The 21,744-nt window shown below is 42.4% G+C and overlaps 1 protein-coding gene across 1 annotated transcript in view; it reads left to right on the forward strand.

Moving 5' to 3' along the window:
- LOC119227020 (astrotactin-2-like) overlaps positions 1 to 21,744 on the forward strand; it is a 170,199-nt gene that overhangs the window by 28,059 nt on the left and 120,396 nt on the right. The window contains exon 2 of the mRNA XM_037485466.2: positions 5,007 to 5,194. Within this exon, the coding sequence (XP_037341363.2) occupies positions 5,007 to 5,194 (188 nt within the window). The remainder of the gene's footprint in view (positions 1 to 5,006; positions 5,195 to 21,744) is intronic.

Consider the following 21,744-nt stretch of genomic DNA (forward strand, 5'->3'; position numbering starts at 1 on the left):
ACTGTTAATACACATCCAAGGATACAGCTGAAATTGCCTACGTCACGAGCACCTCTCTTCTCCCAAATTAACTCCTGCCCAGTGTGGCCTATTGAGGATTAGTAAACAACATGGACCATTTAATGTGATACGCAAGCTAGACGGATCATTCCAACAAGATAAACACGGCCGTGTGCAGCGTCTAACTGTGTCAGGCCTGTGTAGATAACATTCTCACGTTACCTGGAGATGAAAAAAAAAAAACGTCTTGATGTATTCATAATTGGTTCACTTTCCTTGGTCTTCATGTGAATGCCAGCGATTCCATTACTGTTTGTAATGAGACATCAGTGTGGCCTTTAGTTGCATGGGTGTTTAAATTGGAAACTGTAAGCCCCGCTTTGTGTCTTTAGTGGCTCATCCTGTATTTTCCCAAATATAGCTGCAATCAGGTCATTTTGAAATGGTAATGGTACAATTTGTATTCCGGGAGCGGAGGGAAATTACATCAAGACCATTTAGTAGCTAATCAAGTGTGCATTTTTCAACCTGTTTATTTTCCGCTGATGAAGCGCTCATGTCGTCATCTGACGGAAATGTGGATTCAAAAAGTAAGAAAAAAAAAAGCATGACATTTAGCATTGTCGCAGGTGTCAGAGATGTTCTGAGGCGTAGTTTGAATGTCAGAGAGGTATGGTGATCTTCTTGAACACTTTGTTGCACGATGACTGATAAATCCCCCTCCCCTTTGTGGCTTTGTGTGCTTATCTCTCCCTTTCACATACCCTCACCCCTCCTTTTTTGGCTTTGCTTTAATTTTTGGGGGCGGATGCATTTGAAACCAATGAATCCATTGTCGTTCCCTCGTGGATTATTTGATATTTATCTACCATCACTGCGGTAGAATGGCAGCCTGAGCAATGCCATTGTGGCTGTGCTCGTTGGACGTTTCATGCCACATATCTAATGGCGGTGGAAGCACAGGTCCTTTAGGGTGCCAGCTTTCATCACGGTGAATGCAGATGATAACCGGTGTGCCGACGAGCTGACAATCTGTCACGTAGCTGTCAGTCTGACTCGCCGCGGCGCCGGCAGTGATGTTGGTGAATGCAATGTTTCAATACCTTTCAGACAGTAATGTCAATGTCCCCAAAACAAATCCTACCATCTCCCAAGCTAGAAACAAGATCATTGGAGATTGAATTGCAGATGTATCCCGGTAATACATTTTTTGTGACGGTCCGCTGACACCGAAGGAGATTTTGGTGACATTCCATTCAAATAAGTTGCAGTTGTGAATCCAAAAATGAATGCCAGATCACAATAACCACTGTGTGGTTGATTTTCCATGGTTCATGATCAGTGGAGCAGCTCCAAAATCGGTCTCTGGATGACATCGTTACGGGTCTCCTCCCTTTGTTTCAGGGTAAAGAACACTGAGGTGAAGGAACAGCGTGTGTATATTTTATTTAAAGGGTTGGTTTTTACTTTAATTAATCAAATTAGCTTTGAATAACTAATTCAACATGGGATAATATCATTTTTATTAGGCAACATATTTATCTGTTTGTTTTTAACAAATCTTACTGTACATTGTTGGTTTAGTGAACATTGCAGGAGTGTGTAGGTCTATATTAATGATTAAATGTTTCTTTTAATTGCAGAATGAAATCCTCAATATATACAGACGCTTTCAAGGACCTGATTCTCATGGGTTATTTTGAGCAGCATGTATTAAGGATATTCAGCGGTTGTGGGCAACCTCATCTAATCAAATATCCAAGTCTGAGAGCCTCTACTAAGTGGAAATCACTCTTTTCTCGAGGCAACATTTAAAGAGTGGGGAAAACTGCAATATCAAGTCAAAATCAAGCTCAGCCAAACCTTTCAAATGATGAAGAAAAGATGAATGATCTTAGAGAAGAGACAGCTTAGAGAAAAAAAGGGATCAGGAAAAAAATACAGTAATATGGGAGCGCTTATATGATCACCGGCTCTTGCATTAAGAGTTCTGCTGACATTGAGTGTTCAATAGATTTCACTTGTATCCAAAGTACCTGCTGAGAGGACTTAGCAAAAAGTAAGGAGGCTTTATCGAGGATTTGGGCCAAGCTTCCATATCTGTGTGCCGACAGTTATGCAAACTCTGAAATCTGTTGTTACAGCTTCTCTGCCTCAGTTTTAGCATTGAGTCTTCAGGTAAATACTGGAAAATGAATGGTCGCTGCCTGGACATGGTCGATCCAAATCATCAAATGAAAAGACCCTTTTTGAGTTGACATATCTACGGGCAGGATGAATGCGTGCTGAGAAATGAACTATTAGAAAAGCTGAGTCTAGTCTCCAAACCACCTTACCACAGAGAAAAAATACAAAAGAGTGATTGTATTTGTGAAACTACCATCAATTCGATTGCTCAAAATCCTTCAAAATCAGCAAGAAAAAGACATTGAGGAAAAAAAAAACCTGCACAGCATTCAGCATGATGAGATTACAGTTTGTTGTCCAGGTTTGAAGGTTTATAGGTTTACTTTCAAGGGCCATGGAAATGAAGTACATCAGATGCACTTTATAGTACTGCTTGCCTAACTGACTCAGGACTATTTTCCAAAGCACACCATACATTTAAATTCCCATTCATGCCGTGCGGATATACTGTATGCTGCAATTCACTTCAATTTAAAAGCCGGTCCTGTTGGTACAATTGGACTCTGAATGTAGTGTAAGCTTTAAAAAACTGAACATCAGCAAAGTAAAGAATATATTCTTTGGCAGTACGGTCCCTTTATGAGATCAGATAAATGTATTATTTCGCAAAGCCAATTTCCCTTTTATGTGCAGATTGCGACAGCAATTTTGTCCTTTTTCGCCTTTTTTAACTTAGCATGACGGAGACATGGTTTTTCCTACATCTATGAAATGTTCACCATCACGATGCTGCTCCTTGGGTTGCCCTTCGGAAGCACTGTACGTCTAACACCCTCATACTGCATACCGGAGTCAGTCACACACACGCGCACGCACACACGGCCGCGCACGTACACATCAATATTGTACCTCTTAATGAATTACCAGCAGACCTTGAGGCGATACACCTTGATCCCAGTAACGTCTGGCCAGGTGCCCAATGACAAGCCTCACAGCACAACATACAAGAACACACACACACACACACACACAATCCTTTTGTCTTTAAATAGCATGCTTACTGCGCTTCCTCATCTACATAACAATTGCACCAAGGTAGGTAACAGCCCTTAGAAACTCTTATTACTGTCCATCCGTCCTGCACTACTTCAAGACTCGCTTTTCAGCTGTTCTTATGTAAATCAATATCAATTTGGATCAAACAACAGAGTGTCAGTTGTGTGCACAATCCAAAATTATTAATAGCAATCTGGAATGCACGTAGGGCATCCAAGCAACGTTTCAAGGTAAGTTTGGAAGAAGCTTGATAAGCTCTGTGGAAAAACGGTAACAGATGGCGGGGAGGCACCTCGCTGTCTGCCCAGCAGAAAAGCTTCATCCCACTTCAATGGGAAAGGTCAAGGACTCCCACCGATTAAACATAAAGAGTTGAATAGCCAGCAGTTATGGGATTTAAGAATTTTACACTGCACACAATTTAACTATAAGCTGTCTTCAGCACAAGTACAGTACAAGAGGAAGTATACTTTTGGAGAGTGTGTTAGAATGTGTGATATGTACCAAACCAATATTTCATTGTAGTTTCAACACCATTTTTACTCATATACTGAAACCTCCCCCTATAGGTCATCTTTGCAATTTGTCCCAATTCCTTCCCTACGCAGTTTCAGATGATTTTTGTTCAGTTTTGTTTTGCTGTACATTTTCCTAATATTTTTAGACAATAGGAATAACTTTGAAATATTTTGAAAACTGGCATATTTCTCGTTGTTGCCATTATGTGGCCGACTAGTTAAATGAGCATTCTATGTTCGTTAGTCGATCTGTCATTTCCAGAGGGGGAGGGGGGGGGTCTGTTCTGCATGCTGCCTCTCTGCATTTTAGGGTTTTAGGGCCCATGGCACTAGCGAGCATAGTGCAGATAACCCCACCCCGGCCCTCCGCGTCCTCTGACCCAGTGACAGCGGGTTAATAACCAGCTGCACTGAAAGCCATTTGTCATTTGCTACCTGCAGCTGATAGGAGATGTCAGCAGATGTCTTTGCCCTTGTCACCCAGGCCCATGACAAATACTGTATCAAGCCTCGCAATCTGACGCTCCCCGAGGCTTCTCAGTACTCCTCCACTGAAAGACCACTCCCACTTGATGGCATTAGATTCTTGTGCCGTGATCCATATCGAGATAAACGGGTGATCCCACCCTCTTTTTCATCTCTGTGGTTTTCTTTTCTCCCCGAATTGCAATCGGGCCACTGTTATTATTTTGCACATTTTTCTCTCCCTTAGCTTTTAAACGTTTCCCGTTTCCCTTTGATGTCGGATGCTTAATGTCAGCACTGGCCCGGAGCTAATGGTTTTCTAGTGGGACAATGTAGGATGATTTATGCAGATAAGCAGACTATTTTGGCATTTCTACATCTGCTTTAGATATGAATTCAATCGAGCTCGAGAAATCAATTGTCTTCCCATTTGTGGAGTTTTTTGTAAACAAATGTTGAGGACTTCATATCATCTGTAATAGGAGTGCTGTATGGTTGGTAAGGACACACAGGAGATCCTTGTCCCTCATGCATTTCAAACCACGGGTGAAATAGTTACCGTCATAAAGATTTCATCAATGCAGCGAAGCAATGGCATGACACTAAGCTGCACAAGGGCGCAGCGCTATAGCTGATTAAGAACTCTGTCCGGCCTTCCAAAAGTTCAAGGTTTCTAATTTAGAGCACCGAGCTGATGTGTGTGCTAAACCGCAGCACTGGAATACGATTGCGTAACCAAACATTTTGGGTTCATTCCTCAAAAGACTTTCATGCTTTGGATGTGAACCTGTCGTGAATTCTGAATTGTTTGCTTTTTTCCTCTCTCCTTGTTCCCTGCAGAGATGTCGGGCACCGGGGAAGATATTTCCCAGGTACACTGGAAGCAGCAGTGGTTGGAAAACGGGACACTGTACTTCCACGTGTCCATGACCGAGTCTGAGATCGTGGCGCAGACGACGCAGCCCTCGGCCCGGGAGCCCGCTCACGGCCTGCAGGAGCACATGCACCTGCTGCACATCTCTGTTATGGTAAGTTACAGGAAGACTTGTGTGTGGATATGAAATGCCGAATTCCGTATCCACACACCTCTGTTGACAATCATTTTCCGTAAGGTGTGACCGGAGAGCAGAGGTCGTCTTTTATCCGAAGGCTTTGATGCTCGCCTCCACTAAACCGCATCATTGTGCTTAGGGCAAGACACTTGACCCCAAGTGGCTTCCCCCTGGTGTAAAATCGCTTTGAGTGGTCGGGAGACTAGAGAAGTCTAGTCCATTTATCCAACCTTTTGTGTTTGCCTTATGATTTTATTTAAGGTCACACGATAAGTGCCACAGAAAAAGCCAACAAATGCACAGAATAACCGCGGAGGTGTTGACATTCAGTCTGGCGCGTTGGTGTATATCTTAAAGCTCTACAAGTCGTAAGCAGATTTGCACCTTGCCTTGGTTTAAACGTTCTTTCCGATGGGGGGGGGGGGGGGGCATCATCGTGTGTGCAAGGTCGAGAAGGCAGATACATTGCTGGGCTCTTCTGCGTCAGTAGGTCCTTCATCGCCATTCTGCAGCTTTATGATTGTGTCACATTAGGATTTACTGTAGCCCTAAATCCACAGAGGCCAGCGTTCCATGCTAACATACACGCACACGCACGCACGCACACGCACAACACAACACCCTCACACAGCTTCAGCTCTGCAGCGGCCTCTCACCGAAATAGTCCCTCCGCTCTGGACATAATTGATAAGGGCCACCTCTGCACCTACATTGCAGGTACCTCGTGTGTGTGTGTGTCTCCCTCCACTCTCTCTGCTTCTAAAATGTATTTATGATGAAGTCATCTCGTCTTCGTGGATGTTAATATTCTAGAAGGGCTTGAGGAATACCTCAGGTGTGTTTTTGCTGCTCTCCCCACCACCTCCAGTCTGTGACCTTGTCACGTCAACCCTTTACTTTCTCCCGAAACTCCAACCTGAGGTCTGTTGTTACCTCTCACTTTATTTCACTGTGTACCCTCACAGTCCCACACAGAGCCATCGCTAGGCATGAGAGCTATAGGAGAAGGATGGGAGTGACATCATCATCCATGGATACCGTTCCAAATGAGTTAAAGTTGGGAAGATTATTTGGGGTTAATAACCTACAACATGAAGTTTTGTATAATGACCTTTACCATGAAGTGTTGTAGGTCTTTCCCCACATACAGTACCTATCAAAAGTGTGTATATGTGTGTGTGTGTGTTTTGTATGTACTGAGTGTGTGTATCTGGATTCATTAAGTCCAGCATCATTAGAAGTATTTGAGTCTCTTTCTCCCTGCCTGGGATGAAGCCTCACTGTCCTCTGCTCAACCTTCTCTCCGGCATCTTTATAATTAGACACAGCTGAACTTGTTTCCTTTATGCTCCCATCCCTCTCATCCTCAGTCCATATGCATGATTAAAGAACACCCTAGCGTCTTTCTGTCCACGCAAGTACCAGAGAGCACTACCTTGCTCAAAAGTGCAGCGATTGCAAGCAGCTTCATATGCCGTCAGGACGTGCCCTTCTTTTCATCACATTTCAATCCTTGAAACTTTTTTTTGCAAGTGCAAATGTCTTTGAGATCATCTTTTTGGTCATTCCATGGCTGCGGGAATAATCTTTAAATAACAACATTGACTTCTACACTGATGAAGCGAACGTGTCACTGCAGATTGGGATGATACACATGTGGGTTTGCCGCGACCACGTCACCAACTTACAAGTAGACGGATGTCGTCTATTGTAAATGTACGAATGATGATCATGTGCAAAGGATGCCGGGTTGGCATGGTCAATATTGTATAAAACTCAAAGAAAGGGGAGGCACATGGAGGCAGTCCGATGGTCTGCTGGTTTCGGGCCCCTCGTGGCCCCCCGAGGTGTCTCCCGGCTCTTTATATGAACATCACAATATCTGACGCTGTCAGTCCTTGGGCCGGGCTGAAGTGCGAGCGCGCTGTTCTTCTGGCACTGAGCTGTCAGTTTCTCACTCAATCAAGCCATCGCTCGCCTGGCTCTCTGTGTGCGTCTCGCTGTCCTTCCCCTCCGCTGTCTCCACACGGTGTGACAACAGCAGACACCGACAGGTATCCGTAGAAGAAAGGCTGAAAATGACAATTGACTGAAGTAGCCGTCGGATGGATTTTTTTTTTTTTACAGCGGGGCGACTCACCATAAACAATTATTGCTATTTTTTTATCTACATTGTGTAAAGAATATTCTTTAGTTCCTAAGGGCGTGATGTTTTCTGCTTGGCCTTGACGATGCTTGTAGACTTTGGCGCTAACAAGATGTTTATTAAAGCAAAGCATTTATTTCACTGAAACGCCTTAAGGCCCTTCATTGTCCTTGTACTTTTCATCAGCTTAATGCAAAGACCTCTCAATACATTTTTGTTTGCTTTTTGTCCGTTTTCTTTCTTCAAACTCTTAATCAAACTGATTTAGTGAGCAAAATGAATAATTGTAATGATCTCTATTCTTTCTTAGTACACTAATGCTCAATATGTACCAATTTATGCTCAAAATGCATCACAGAAATCCACAACCTCAAAGCTGGAATGCAATGTGCTGACCTGTCTGTGGAGCTATAGTGCAGGCACCCTTTATTTTAATATTGTTTATTGCCTGTGATTAGATTGAAATCGCTGCAAAGCATTTGTTGTGAATTCTTCACGGGAGAATGTCGATGCTTTTATTTTGAAGTTTTATTTTGACAGCGCATGTTGTTTCCGCTTCCGGTACCGCGAATACACGCTACGCGACACGGACAGTAGATCCGTTAGATCGAGTCATTGATGATGTAAGTTATGTTGCCTCAATTTGTACTCATCTGCTCACACTGTTAAGCCTGTTAGCTTATGTGTGTTTACTGTGTTCACTGTCAGTGTTATTTCTGTAATGTAGTCGTTCCATAATCGCTCAATGTTGAGCTAAGTGGCTAATCTGGCTAGCGAGCCTGCATTATTCAGTTTGTAATTTGTTTCTGTGTTTATTTCAGAAACTCCATCCATCTTTACGGTCATCTTACTGTCCACTATGTAACTCCTTCTGTCAACCAATCTGTAAGCCTACAACGGGTAAATACAGAAGGGTATAAAACAACCAGATGTCCGCGTGTTCTCTGACCGGAACCCTGTAGTGGTCAATGTCCTACAACAAACAGCATCTCAGGGGGGCGAATCCCCAACAGCATTGCTCACTATTTAGATTGCAAAGGACATCTCAAAGCTTTGTATTTTGATGCTGCTTTTTCAATACAAGATTCTTAGTATGTATTGCTTTATTGTGGCATTACAACATGTTCTACTCGCCTGCCATGTGTGGTGTTCCTCCATCTGATATCATTTAAGTATTACTTTATCATCACAATGATCGAACTGGTCTTGGCTCTTTTTGAGTTCTATCTTTTTGAAGAATGCATTAGTTGAGTCAGACTGGAAGTCTAGTAATCTACATATTAGTGTAAGTGAAACATTTCCTTGTCTTACTGTCGTACTCTCTTACTGCGGCCACAGACTCGTTGATTAGTATCTTTCTTTGCATTTGCAAAAAAGGGAACATTTAAAGCAGAATACATTAAACCTACACCCACACACGCACACAAGAGAAATAATTCTGTTTACACTATCAGAGAAAAGATGATTGATATAATTTAGCAATATCAGAAAGAACCTCCACAGCCCTGCAGACATACATAAGAAAAGAAGAAAAAAAATGCGATCCATGGTATTATTAACGTCTAACACCAGACAGTTTGCCTCCAGAAAAGAGTCACACCAGTGGTTCGATCAGACCCCTGACATGTGCTGAAGCAGCTCTTAAACAAAACCCCCCCACCCCACAGCTATGACAGATCACAGAGAAAAAGCAATTTCCCCGCTCAATTCAACCCCCGACACCAGAAAAAATCCATGCTGCACAATGCATGATGCAATATATATTGCAAGGAGCTCCGTAGAAAAAAAGAATTATAGGCGATGTATAATTGCATTTCTTTTTTTTTCACAAGGACTGGGAATGAGTTAATGCAGTGGGAATTTGAAGTTCAGAGGAAAAGACAGTCACTCATATTGTGTGCGGCACTGTGGAAGATTCCTCAAAGAAGTGGACATGTTCGGGTTCACTGGGAGGACAGGTAGTATTTTACCAAAATGAGATGCAATAAAGGCTGGCAGCTCAGATCCTTTTATATGTCGTTACGGAACATAATTATCTAATAATTATTTTTCCTTTAGATCTGGGCGTTCATAGAACACCACAAAGTGGAAATTACCCATATTGATGGACATTGTTTTAAATACACTAACATCTAAGCACTAAATGATTCTTTCTATTTTTTTTTTTACAATCCTTCCTTAAAATTGAGCATATAAGCTGTGGTCATTTAGTCTGCACTCTCTCAATGTGAGGGGAGGTCTGCTATTCTTATCTCTGTCCTGACAGATATGCATGAAGATCGCGGTCCACCCGACACGATTGAAACGGCTTCCTCATAATTAAGCAGTCACTGGTGATATATGACCACCACGGTGCCGGGTCATCGACCATTCGAGTCAACCGTGGCTCCCGTGGAATCAGAGGCTACATGAATGAATTATTTTCGCTAGGCCCCGGCACGGGCACCCATAATGCTTCTGGGGATGAGGACATTTTTAATTATTACAATAATGTCCAAGCCAGTTACGTTTCAATTCCTCCCGGCTTTTTTTGGTTTCTGCAAACTTTTTCTATGATTTTTTTAAATTAAACGTAGCCTCCTTGGCAGGAAGCCACTCGTTAAGATACAATACATGTTTTATTTAATAGTAATAGTCCTTTACATCCTTAGGGATCAGCAATGGATCACTTAAATGCATCTTAAATAAAAGGTTTAGGACACATATCATGTTTCTGGCTTGACACAAATATATATTCCTCTCTTCTAATGTAGCCTTCGTCAGTTTAGATTGGAGATATCCGCCATGGAGATATCTTTTTCTCTCTGATACGGTGAGGCTGGATGGAATTTGGCTTGTGATGCTCAAAGCGCAGCAAATACATTATAAACGGCAAGGTCTCTTTCCAGTAATCCTGACCTGGCTATTCAAGATAAACCACAGACCTCACGGTGAGCACATTTGTCTATGAACTGTGTTCAAAAGAAAATAGTGGATTTACTGTGCGTACACATGACCCTGAGTTCTCAATTTGATGATTTTTTTTTCACACAGCATTTAATGTTAAATTTAATCAAAAAGTGATTAATGGGACCAGGTTTGAAGGATTGCATATTTGATTCCATTTTCTCGCGCATATTGATTATCTGAGTAATGCCCAGTTTTATTTGGTATTATTTGTTGGGCCTAAGCCCTTTTCACTGCTGAATACGATCTTCCCGCCGCGGCTGCTGCAAAAAAGTGTTGCAAAAAGTGTTGTTTACCAACTGACCCAGACTTAAAGTGACGATGCGCCTCAAGTCTAAGAAACGGCGCGTCACATGACAAGTTTGGTTTAAAGTCGTGTCACATACATAGAAAAATAGAACAGCATTGTATTTAAGACCGCTGTGCATGTATCTTCACCAGTAAAACAGTCATCTGGCCATCGGACACTCTGAGGCACCACGTCTGAAAGTGGTCTTTCGTGAAACCACGGGACATTTTTCCTTGCACAGGGACTCCAGCGAACAGTGAACTAACACATTTCTCTCAGGCTTTACTTCACAAGCTGACGGGAGATGTGGCGATGTGCTCCTGTGGCCGAGTCCTGCTCTGCCAACAGTCAGTGCAAGACTTGCAAATGAAAAAATGCACTGTGTTGTTCGAGTTTGCACACTGAAAGAGGCTGTTCATCTTCAACAACCAAACACTGTACGGATCCGTCAGCTTTTCCCTCAAGCTCTGCTACTACGACCCGGAGCCTTCTGTCCAGAGGGCTCATTTATTCCCCATTGTTCTCAATACCCTTTTTGACAATGTAGGTCTTGTGAAAGTCAACCTACTGTATTTCAACCCTACTCCACAAAAACTTTATCTGCTGCACTGACAGAATAGAGACACAACTTTAAAACGTGCTACCAATGATGATACATTTTTACAGCAAAACAAATATATGTCTCTACTTATTTGATATATAATGTATTGGGTCATTCCAGCCATCCATTGGAGAACGTATATGGGACCTATAGATGAACATTTAGATGGTGACTGGAGTAATGGTTAGTCTGGATATCTGCTGCAATGCTCTCTACATTCAGGTCCACTTTGTAGGCTCCTACATTTCTGCCGATTGCCACTGCTGTGGCCCCCTCGCGTGGTGTTCATTATAGACGATCCACAAATAGCACAGATGTTCGATAACAACGCACCGACGGAGAGGAGAGCTCTCTCGGGTAATTCTCCTCCAGGCATCCTGGTCACTAATGTGGCCATTTATGTTTTCTAGTACCACTATACATTCAGAAGAGGAGCGGTTGTCATGTGGCTTACTGGCAAATTGCTTCAACCTGCTATAAGATGCTGAGATTAAAAAAAACCCAGCATTTGGCGTTGTCCCTTTTTTACCACGTGCCGTCACATTGGGGTGACCCTCTCCTCCGCTGGGACTTTGGGGCTTTGTTGTCCCTATTCCGGGCGTTGTTCCTTCTGGTTCTTGGTGGAAGTCATTGGGGTTATTTTAAAAGACAGTTTGTCGTCACACCACAACTGTTTTACCTTGCATGTCCCTGAAAGCCCTAGCATCGGGGTGACAACATGCCTTTCAGCTAGTGAACAACTTCACTACAGCAAGAGACTCCTTTACTATTTGCAAGGTTCCTCCTTTGGGTCCTGTTTTGGTCATCCTGGTTATTTTGTTAACAACATGTGGAAATATATGAGGGCAAAAGCAAAAGTTAATGCATCTGCATACTACTGTATGGTACTGTGCTCTTTTCCTTCTGATGCTCTTCTCAGAAAGATGAAAGGGAATGTTGACTCACACAAACAACTTTATCTCCACCTTTCCCACTTGTCCATCCAATCAATGAAGAACCTGCTCGGCCGCTTTTTGCTAATTGTTCTAAACCAGAGCCATTGGTGTCATGGCGTACTGTTGGGGATGATACCGTAGCTGTAATTAGGAAGCAAGTAAAATGCTGTTTTAAAATTTTCTCCTCATAACTTCATGTCTGCTGCACAACTCTGTTTTAAGTGTTCATCCTTTGAATTAGAATCATTTAGTGATGTGACATCTGGCAAATTTCTTAAAATCAGCCAAGAATAAATGTTGGTTTCCGTCTGATATTGTTTGTATTTTTAAAGTGTGAAGATTTAGAAAAGTTTAGGAGTACCAATCATATTGATTTGTTCATGGACACAAGCTCTTTCTTACACCAGGGGCAAGTATAAGGAGTATAGTGTTCTTTAGTTATTCCAGAAGGAGGACAGGAGCCGTCTCCTCGACCTTGTTATTCTCCATCATTTTCTACAGCTAGAGACAGCATATGTGAATCCAGTAGGTCAAGGTGTTCTTGGTGTGCTCGGCCCCGGCTCGGGCCTCTCACTCGTGTCCATGGGGGAGCGAACGGTACAAGCAGTTCTTCACAGAAGCTTCTTGGCACGGCTCCCGCATGTTCTCATTCATAGTGAATCTGTTCCCAGGTTTTTGCAGGATACTAAACACATGGTCAGTCGCGGTGGTGCTGCCTCAAGGACTGTGCCACTGTCACGGTGGATTGGCTCCAGGCTTTGGCTGCGACACGAATGTAGCAACAAAAATATCGCTTCTTGATTCATGTTTTCTCCTTCTCTTATTTTGTTTGCTTACCCAACCAAAATAGTTTTACCTTATTCATTACTATGAATTATTAATAAGGATTATTTTTATTTTATTATCATTGTTGAAGTGGTTATTTAGGAAAACCACTACACATCGAATATACTACGCCGTTTAATGGAAAGCATGTTGGGAGGCAGATGAAGACATGTATGAAGATGTTGCTTTCTTATTGCCCAAGAGAGAGATACCTGCTGCTGTTACCTGTTACACCCCCTCCAGGCAATGGATGTCGCCGCAGTTCAATATGTTTATTCTGCTTAATTAACTAACCAATTACATGGCTGCTTAATTTGAAGATTGCCGCTGTATTCCACGGTAGCGGCATCTGCGGTTTTGAATTTGCTGCTGCTGATATTTTTCTCGCCTGAAGGGGGGGGGGGGGCACAGGTTGAACTAGAACAGGCTCAGAATCCAAAAATCCACCTCGGATGATTGAGTGTCTTAAAGCGTGCATTCTCTCTGCTGGTCGTCAGAGAGCGACTGCTCTGCTTGTGAAAATCAGAATGTATACATTGAGTTGTTCCCCCTCAGAAAAGTTGGTAGATATCAGTTAATGGGATGCATGGCTGGTACTGTACATAGTAATATTCAACATCCCCCTCTTCTATGTTAGGTACCCAAGGTCTTACACTTAGTCAAGCTGTTGCCAGGTGGAGGCAATAGATATGCTGTAAAGTTCCGATTGAACCCTTTTAAATAGTCAACAGAAGACATCTTTACAGGCGCACCGATGAGCACTACACACTACAAAGTTCTGGATAAAGCATATTAGTTCTCTTCACTCTTACAGTGGATGTGCAACTGAAAAAAAGGGAGAACGCTGTTAATAAAGACAAAACCTTGGGAGAAGTGCCTGCATCCACCGATCATTTATTTTTTTTCCCCTTTTTTTCCTCTGCCCATTCATTCACCTTTTCTCAGTCTGTTCTGTTGCCTGGGTAACAGTTACCGATGGAGACCACGAGTTTTGGGAAACAAAGGAAACGTAGGGAGAGGGTTATTGAATCACTGCTTGTGTGTTTGCATGCATGTGTTGGGCTAAATTGGTTATATGAGTGTAGAGCGAGAATATAGAATAATACAATAATTTAGTTATATCTGTGTTGCCTTAGTATATTACATCCAATTAAAAAATAGCGTGCACATTGACTGTTTGTTTGTAAAAACAAAAAAAAGATTGTAACACTCTGTGAGTATGGTTGGGTGGATTGAAATTAAAGCCTGCTCAGCCATTGAAATGTACCCCAGGGAAATGAAAAGGAAACAGTTTTGTGTTAAAACTGTAGAGTTGAACACTATTAATCGGCTCAATCAGTCATATGGTCTCTGTAGAAATATCTAGTTGCAACCCTGAGGAACTTAAAAATAACGTCTGCAAACTCCAATCCCGCTACTAACAGGAAACATCATTTCTCACATTTGAAAACAATTAAAAAAAGGCCTGACCCATGTCAAATTTACCGTACTTCTTTTCAATATTGTGACAGTCCATGCAAATCGTTACAATTGTCAATCATATAACAAGCACATATATATGTCCGGTACCTTTTTATAGTCATAGAGTGGGAACAGATGGCAACTATTTTTTTTACTTTCCATCACAACCTTCATAATCATATATTTTCCAAATTCTTTCTTATTTTACTTGTTATTTGGGTTCCTTCACAGTGTGTGACTGTGACTCTCTCTTGTAAAAAATACAGAGTTGAAACCATGCAAGTTTCAATTTACTCGCAAATGAGTGTGTTAAGTTAAGACACTTCTTCATATGTTGATTATTTCACCTGCATTTACTGCAGGAAATTAGACCAGTTTCACCGCATGTCTCATTAGCCTCGATGCACCCTAAAGACACCACCGCCAGCCTCTGCCACGCTAAGTGCTGTAAACGAACCGAAAGCATCCTCACCCCCCCACACCTCACCTGTTCATCCTGTGCCTTTGTCTCACTATTGATTGAGCCACTTGAAGCACAGTGACTAACGCATTTGCAGACTTTTTCATATTAATGTACCACTCGCTAAACCCCTGAGCTGTTTGAATTTAGATGGGTAGAGTTATTCAGACCTGATAATAGCATTTCAAACACCCTCCCCCCCCTGAACCCTGCACCCTCCCTCCCGCCGAACAAATGACATCTTCCATATAGACATCCGTGTTCTAAGCCTAGGTAAAAGCGACTGTTGAGACACTGTACTGAATAACATGAAACATGTAGGGTAGAGCTGCCAGTGACGTTCGGAGACGCTGCTGTCACATGAGGAGCATGCTGGTGACCAGGGAGGGGGGGTGGGGGTGTGGGGGGGGGAGAAGGCGCCGTTTATGATTGCATCTGGCACCAATGGACAAAGACTGTGCTCCCCTTGAGCTGCTGGCGTTCGCTGACAGGTCCACTCTCACAAGCTGTTGGGGTAACACTTGGTCGACAGCTGGAGATACAAATAAAGGCCTCCCTTTAAGCCAAATGACACAGAATGTAACAAGGCCTGTGGCTCCAGATGCCTCCGGTGGTGGTTTTCACCAGCACAAGCACACACTAACACATACAAACACAAAATAATCACACGCAGCGCAAGCTTCGAAGGCAAGAATATTTCATTCTCTTGTATAAAATCAAAGTCATTCTTCTGTATTTTGTTAAATACCCCAAAATTGCTCCTGGCAACACAGCAGGAAACACGTGAAAGACGCGTTCTTGAGAGCCGTGGACTGTTTGTTTTTTTCTGCACGTACCCCCCTCCAAGCTAAATAGGAACACATACCGTCTGTGTATATGCGTCCGCTGTTATTTTCCCAAATGCTGCTCTTTACATATATGCACCATTGTCCACACTCTGACGCCTGTAGCTCAACAAAAGAAAAAATCCATTCCGTTCCCCTTTCAGTCCTCATCCCTTCCCTTTTCTCCCAATCAAAGTCACCCAAAGGGCCTCATTGTCCGCGTCCTGTTATTGCCTTGTTATCAAGGGCTCTATTGTGCCCTTGTGACACCACTGCAAATATTGGCATTACCTTTCTGATCACACGTCCTTCTCCAAAATGTCACCGAGGCGCACAAGTGTGCTTACAGTTGGCTTACACTGCCTCAGTGAGAAGAGATACCCTTTATCTCCTATGAAAGTAAATGGACGACCCATAATGTAGTGTGTGTGTGGGGGGGGGGGGGGCATTGCAGTCTCATCTTTTCCAGCAGTACTAATTTGCCACTGTAATGAGCAAGCAGTGGTGCATGGGCATCAGGCAATTATATTTGGTTACCATGCAAACAGTGAGCATCAAGGGATGTCATTATACTGAAATATACCCAGGCTCCATTTCAGAGGTGAAAGAAAATATACGCGAGGCCTTGTCTATATGTGTGCTTTTGTTTCCTTGAACTGCTTCATGTATATGTCATTTATATTTTGATCATGTGCACATATCTGTTTTTTATGATTCCAATGTTTTCCCTGCTATTCACTCCAAGTGCAGTTAAATCAAAGACAAGTCAGGGATATATTAATGTATGGAGAATGCTTAATAGCACTGTGTATATACGCCTAATTTACCTTAAACTGGTGCAAAAAAAAAAAACTAATGCATTTAAAACAAATGATGAACAGTTTTCCCTCACAGAGATGTCCAACTTATCTCTCATTTTACTCTGAATGCGCATCAGGTGGTGTAATGGGAAATATTTAACTGAATGTCCCCCTGTAGATTAGTCCTTACTGATGTTCTCTGGCATGCTCCCGATAGTTAGATAATAGATAATGCTTTTAAATTGCCTCCTTTAAACAAACACATTCATATATTTTTGAACTTCCCTTCCCAAAACGGCGACGTCATTTGTCTTTGTAATCTACAGTTGCAGACTTCATCCGTCACTGCGCGCCTAGAAAGACGTATTAGTCCGGCTGACAGAGGGACTTTGTGGGTGTATGGCAGCCATACCAAACCAACAAACCAGCCCTAATTCTCTGTTATAATTCACACGCCTTTGGCTCTTGACAGCATTATCTGCCCTCAAATCTTTTCCCCCGCGTGGGATAGAGCATCGTGGGATGTAAAAGGGGAGGACAGAGAGTTCGAGTAATGAAGGGATGAGACTCAAGGTGCCATGGGAAGGGGACGGGGAGTGGATGATGGAAACATGTATTAGTTCCCCTGGCGAGGGGAACAAAATGGAAAGGTCGACCTAGTGCTTTCCAGTTAAGCTGTGGGAGATTTTCATTCACTTTTCAATCACGGTGTAATCAGATTTTATGATTAGGTACGGGCTTTTTGTCTGTGTAATTTCTCTCGTGATTTGCATAGCCAGGCCTGTGGACTTTTGGAAATGATTTCCAGTAATTTCCAAATAGATTATTTCTCTGACATCCAAAAACATTACTTTTACCATTTGAGATTAAATTTACATTTTCGCATAAGCCTACTGTAGTGAAGTCTCTACCTAGATTTACCAAATGAACCCTATTACTAATAAGAGTACCTAGAGGTAATGCAAACTAGCAGTATCGGAGAGGAGGTGAAGCCAGACAGGAATTATGCTCTTAGTGCTTCTATATTGAACTACGAAACAAACGTTTTTTTTATATTCCAAACCTGCAAAAAAGCCATCTGCCTTTGTCTCACATCAGGGCGGTGGCCATTTCACCTCCTTCCTGACAGCATTGTGCCGGTTGTGAAAGGAGGAGCCGTGCTGATTGGTCAGAGAGCGACGTGCAGCCTGTGACTCCTCTCGGGCCAAGTCACCAGAGAACATTTGCTTAATCTGACAAAGTGCCAACATGAGTACGCAGTCTGACCGTGGCGCGGAGCTGATATCCGGTGGGCTGTTTAATCGCAGTCTGTATTATTGTAGAAGGCATTTCTCCGTGCGCCCAGGTAATGGACAGGCACGGTTTCTCCAAGGTGAATTAGCCGAGAGGAAAACATTAACCACGGAGCCAAGTCCTGTCATTCATGCTGCCACTTCCAGTTGGACAGGGAGAACAGGAGAGCAGATGCTAAGGCACATGCCACTTTAACTTCCTGCTGAGAGAGAGAGAGAGAGAGAGAGAGAGAAGGGAGAAACCGATACGGCGCCGGAAGGAGGAGACGGGGCAGTGTAACAAAGAGTGGGTGGCTGACAAATAAAACACGGCCAAAGAAAAGCAGAGAGCGGTGGAGGAGGTTGACGGCGCTCGGCACACAGTGGCACAAACAAAGAAGCGGGGCGTCCAGGGTGTGTTTGTTTTTGTATATGTGTGACTTTGTGTACACCTATGCGCATCCAATTCCCTTTCGGGCACGTCATCCGTGGCTTTTGCGCGTTTTACACACGGGCGTCGTCCGCTATGTTTTTGTTTTTTGTTTGACATTCCGCATTCGGCGCGTGACTTTCTCAGAGAAGGATTCACTCTGAACAAAACCCCGAGTGTTGCTACAGTCCAATCTTCACCCTGGAACAGGAAGAAGATGGATACCGGGCTTTAGCACCGTGCACAGATGGTGGCTTAACCAAAGAGCATGTGTTGGATGTGTTTGCACTGAGGCTTGTTGTCTCGATACACAAAGACGCCGTAATAGGATCACCGGAGAGACAGTTGTGCCAAGGAAAGTCAATATAAGTAGGAAAGTCAATATAATTAGATTATAAAACTTCCAGGGCGTTAGAAGAGTTTGACGTTTTTGAGGGATTGATTAAGGAATGCGTTCATCAATTAACTCGATCTGTGTTTAGTTATAAACACTTCCCACGGGTCACAAATACTTGTAATGTATTTGATAAATGTATTAAGAAGAAAGAGATTGTAGAAACACAGCATCATGTTTACATATTGATACATTATACATTATATGTATACATATTTTAGCAATAACCCTGGTATTATGTTCAATAAAATTACACCCAATTTATTTAGTACAGACTGTCGATTTTTTACAATTAATGTTTATTCCTTTCAATTTATAGTATTCACTTTTGTTTTGAATATAAAATGTCGGCAAGCATCTGCCTAGAAATATGCTATTTGCTATGAATGTGCCAACGAGAGGTGACACATCTGAGAGATCCATGTTGACAATGCTATTTCTGTCCTCCACAGAAGAAATACCTTCAGAATTACAGTCACATTGCAGAGATTAGACACCACAGCAGAGTTTATGCCAAAGAAGAACAACTAATCACATTCGAGATGTTGCTACATCTTTTCCAGATGTCGCAAAAGTAGATATTGACATGCAAGACGACCCGCTTTGTCATTTAAAAGTTAATATCCTTTTGTGCTCGGCTTATAATGAAACAGTTTGAATTATTTGAGCAGGGTGAGGACACTTTACTTCACACCTTTTACTTTAGGCGGCTAAAATATGTTTTTTTTTCGCTGCAACCGCGTTCACGTGTTGATACTCCAAAACGGGGGCATCCCGAACATCTAATATACTATGGACATCAAAAAATGACATAACTAAATTCCGTCCTGATGAGGAAAATGCATGAGCGGGCCCTGAGTAGGAAAACACCCCAGAGGCTTCGCCTGACACCTGCCGTCGTCCCACTTATGCATGGCTCACTCTGGAGATGAATCAAATCCTGACCTTGCATGCGGCTACTTCTTTCACACTGTCGGGAAATGTCTTTAATTCACATCAACTTCATCAATGATCCAGTTCAATGAGGCTTTGTTCCGAGTTTCTTAACCTCTTGACTCTACTCCTTCATATCTTCATTATGACAACTAAAGACCTGTACTCTTAATTCATTGATTGGCTTTAAAGGCCTATTGGGACGTGTTTAAACTATAACACATGAAGGGTGTTTCTAAAGCAAACGGGAAAATATGAATTATTCTTTTTTTGATGACCTTGTTGTCTAACCCAAGACATTATGTTCATTGCCTTCATATAGTAAGATATGCTTCTATGCAGAGATTTATGAGAAAGCACAAAAAGTTAACATGATGTCAGCATGATTTAGTATATATATATATATATATATAATATATATATTTTAAAAAACTGGTTAATTCAACCAATATTTTATTTATTGGTAGTTTTATGAGCACCAACCAAAAAAGCACCAACTTGCCTCTGTCCTTGGCCGGCATGCCTAAACCGAGGTTATGGCATAAATATCATACATTTGCAGTCATTACATCTGTTGAAATAGTTCAGTGCAGGTGCCAAACTATGCATTTAATCTGTAAAAGACTGGATAAAAAAAATATATATATATATATATATATAATTGAGAATCAGGAAGAAGAAAGAGTCTGGCAGGAGACAAGGGGACAACATGATCCACAGTGGAGAGGAAATAGATAGCAAGTGAAATGTAAAAAAGCCGGCACAGCAGGAAAATGAAAGATGTCAATGAAAGGCGAACAAAAGGAAAATATGGCTCTCAAAGATAGAAAATGGGAGCATTATTGGGGGAAAAAAATGCACAGTAAGGAAAATAATCACAGACAGAAGTAAACCTAGAACACAGACAAGGGTTGAATTACGAGGGTTTCCAGCCAATCTCCTCCCTGCGAAGTCACTTAGGACGCATGCAGCAGGGATATTTGTAGGGTCTGAAGATGAAGAGAAAACCCATTTTCCCTCATGGCTACATCTGCCAGAGATAATTTATATGCTTGTTGTGCTGAAGGGTGGAAGAAAGATGTGATCAAACATGAAGGGAAGTGGAGACCGATAGAAGGGCTGTAATCAAGAAGGAGAGAGAGTACGAAAAAGCGGCAGCGGCGGGAAGCGCCGAGGAAAACATTGCGAGGCGATGCAGGAAAGGGAATCTGAGAGGATCTTTAAGGGCACCGTAATGTTCCAGAGTCAAATAAAACAAAAACTGACGTGAGGTGTATCCGGCCTTCCAGTCGACGTGCTTGAAATTTGTACAGCTTTCAGATTTTCTGGATTTGTAATAGGACTCGCGTGACATTCCACTGCATTTGCATTTAAAGACGTGGTTTGTAGTTAAAGGTTTAAACGTCACTATTTCCTCCCAGTGCATTGTGTTATTGTAAAAATTGTAATTACTATGTGAGATCCTTTTCTACATTCCATTGACAATATACTGACGTGCATGTATTGAGATGAATAAATGAATTCGCCGACATAAATAAAATATCCGTCTTGCGTTTAGAATGGATAAAAGCTATATTTGAAACAGAGATTTTAACATTTTATTACCGTCACTGCCGTTGCCCTGAGTGTGTGCTGCCGCGTCGCCTAACAACGCAGCTCCATTATTACTCCGCTGCTGAAATGAAACATAAGCCTTCGAGAGTTTTTTTTTTGCCATTATTCAGGGTGAATTAATGTAGAAGTTCCCACCAAGGGGACTTTGCAGGACTGCATTTCTGCAAAGCTGCCACCCTACTGGAGATTAATGAACAGGTTTGTCCATGGTGCTAGTCTTCCCTGGGCTGCTCTGCCCTCTCAGCGTCGTTTGATTCATGGACACCCAGCAGTGCATGAGTTATGATTTCAAAGAGCTTTGTTTTTTCCCCTCATGAAGATGGAATTCTAAATGCCGTGATGAATGATCTCTTGTGGATTTCTGTTTATTATTCTCTCTCGGGTTTTCGCTTTCCGTTGGAGGGTCTCCGTTCGGACACGTGTTTCCTCTCTCTCTCTCTCTCCTGCGGCCGAGGTCTCGGCACACGGGGGAATGCGCGCGTGCATGTGTGTCATTTTCTGTATATCATCACATTTTTAAATATATGCTTGTGGAAGTGCTGAACCGGCATTTTCTGTCAGTCGTTATTTATATATACTGTATATTGCCTTTCCTTT

Source organism: Pungitius pungitius, chromosome 18, assembly GCF_949316345.1.
Source record: "Pungitius pungitius chromosome 18, fPunPun2.1, whole genome shotgun sequence".
NCBI lineage: Eukaryota > Metazoa > Chordata > Actinopteri > Perciformes > Gasterosteidae > Pungitius > Pungitius pungitius.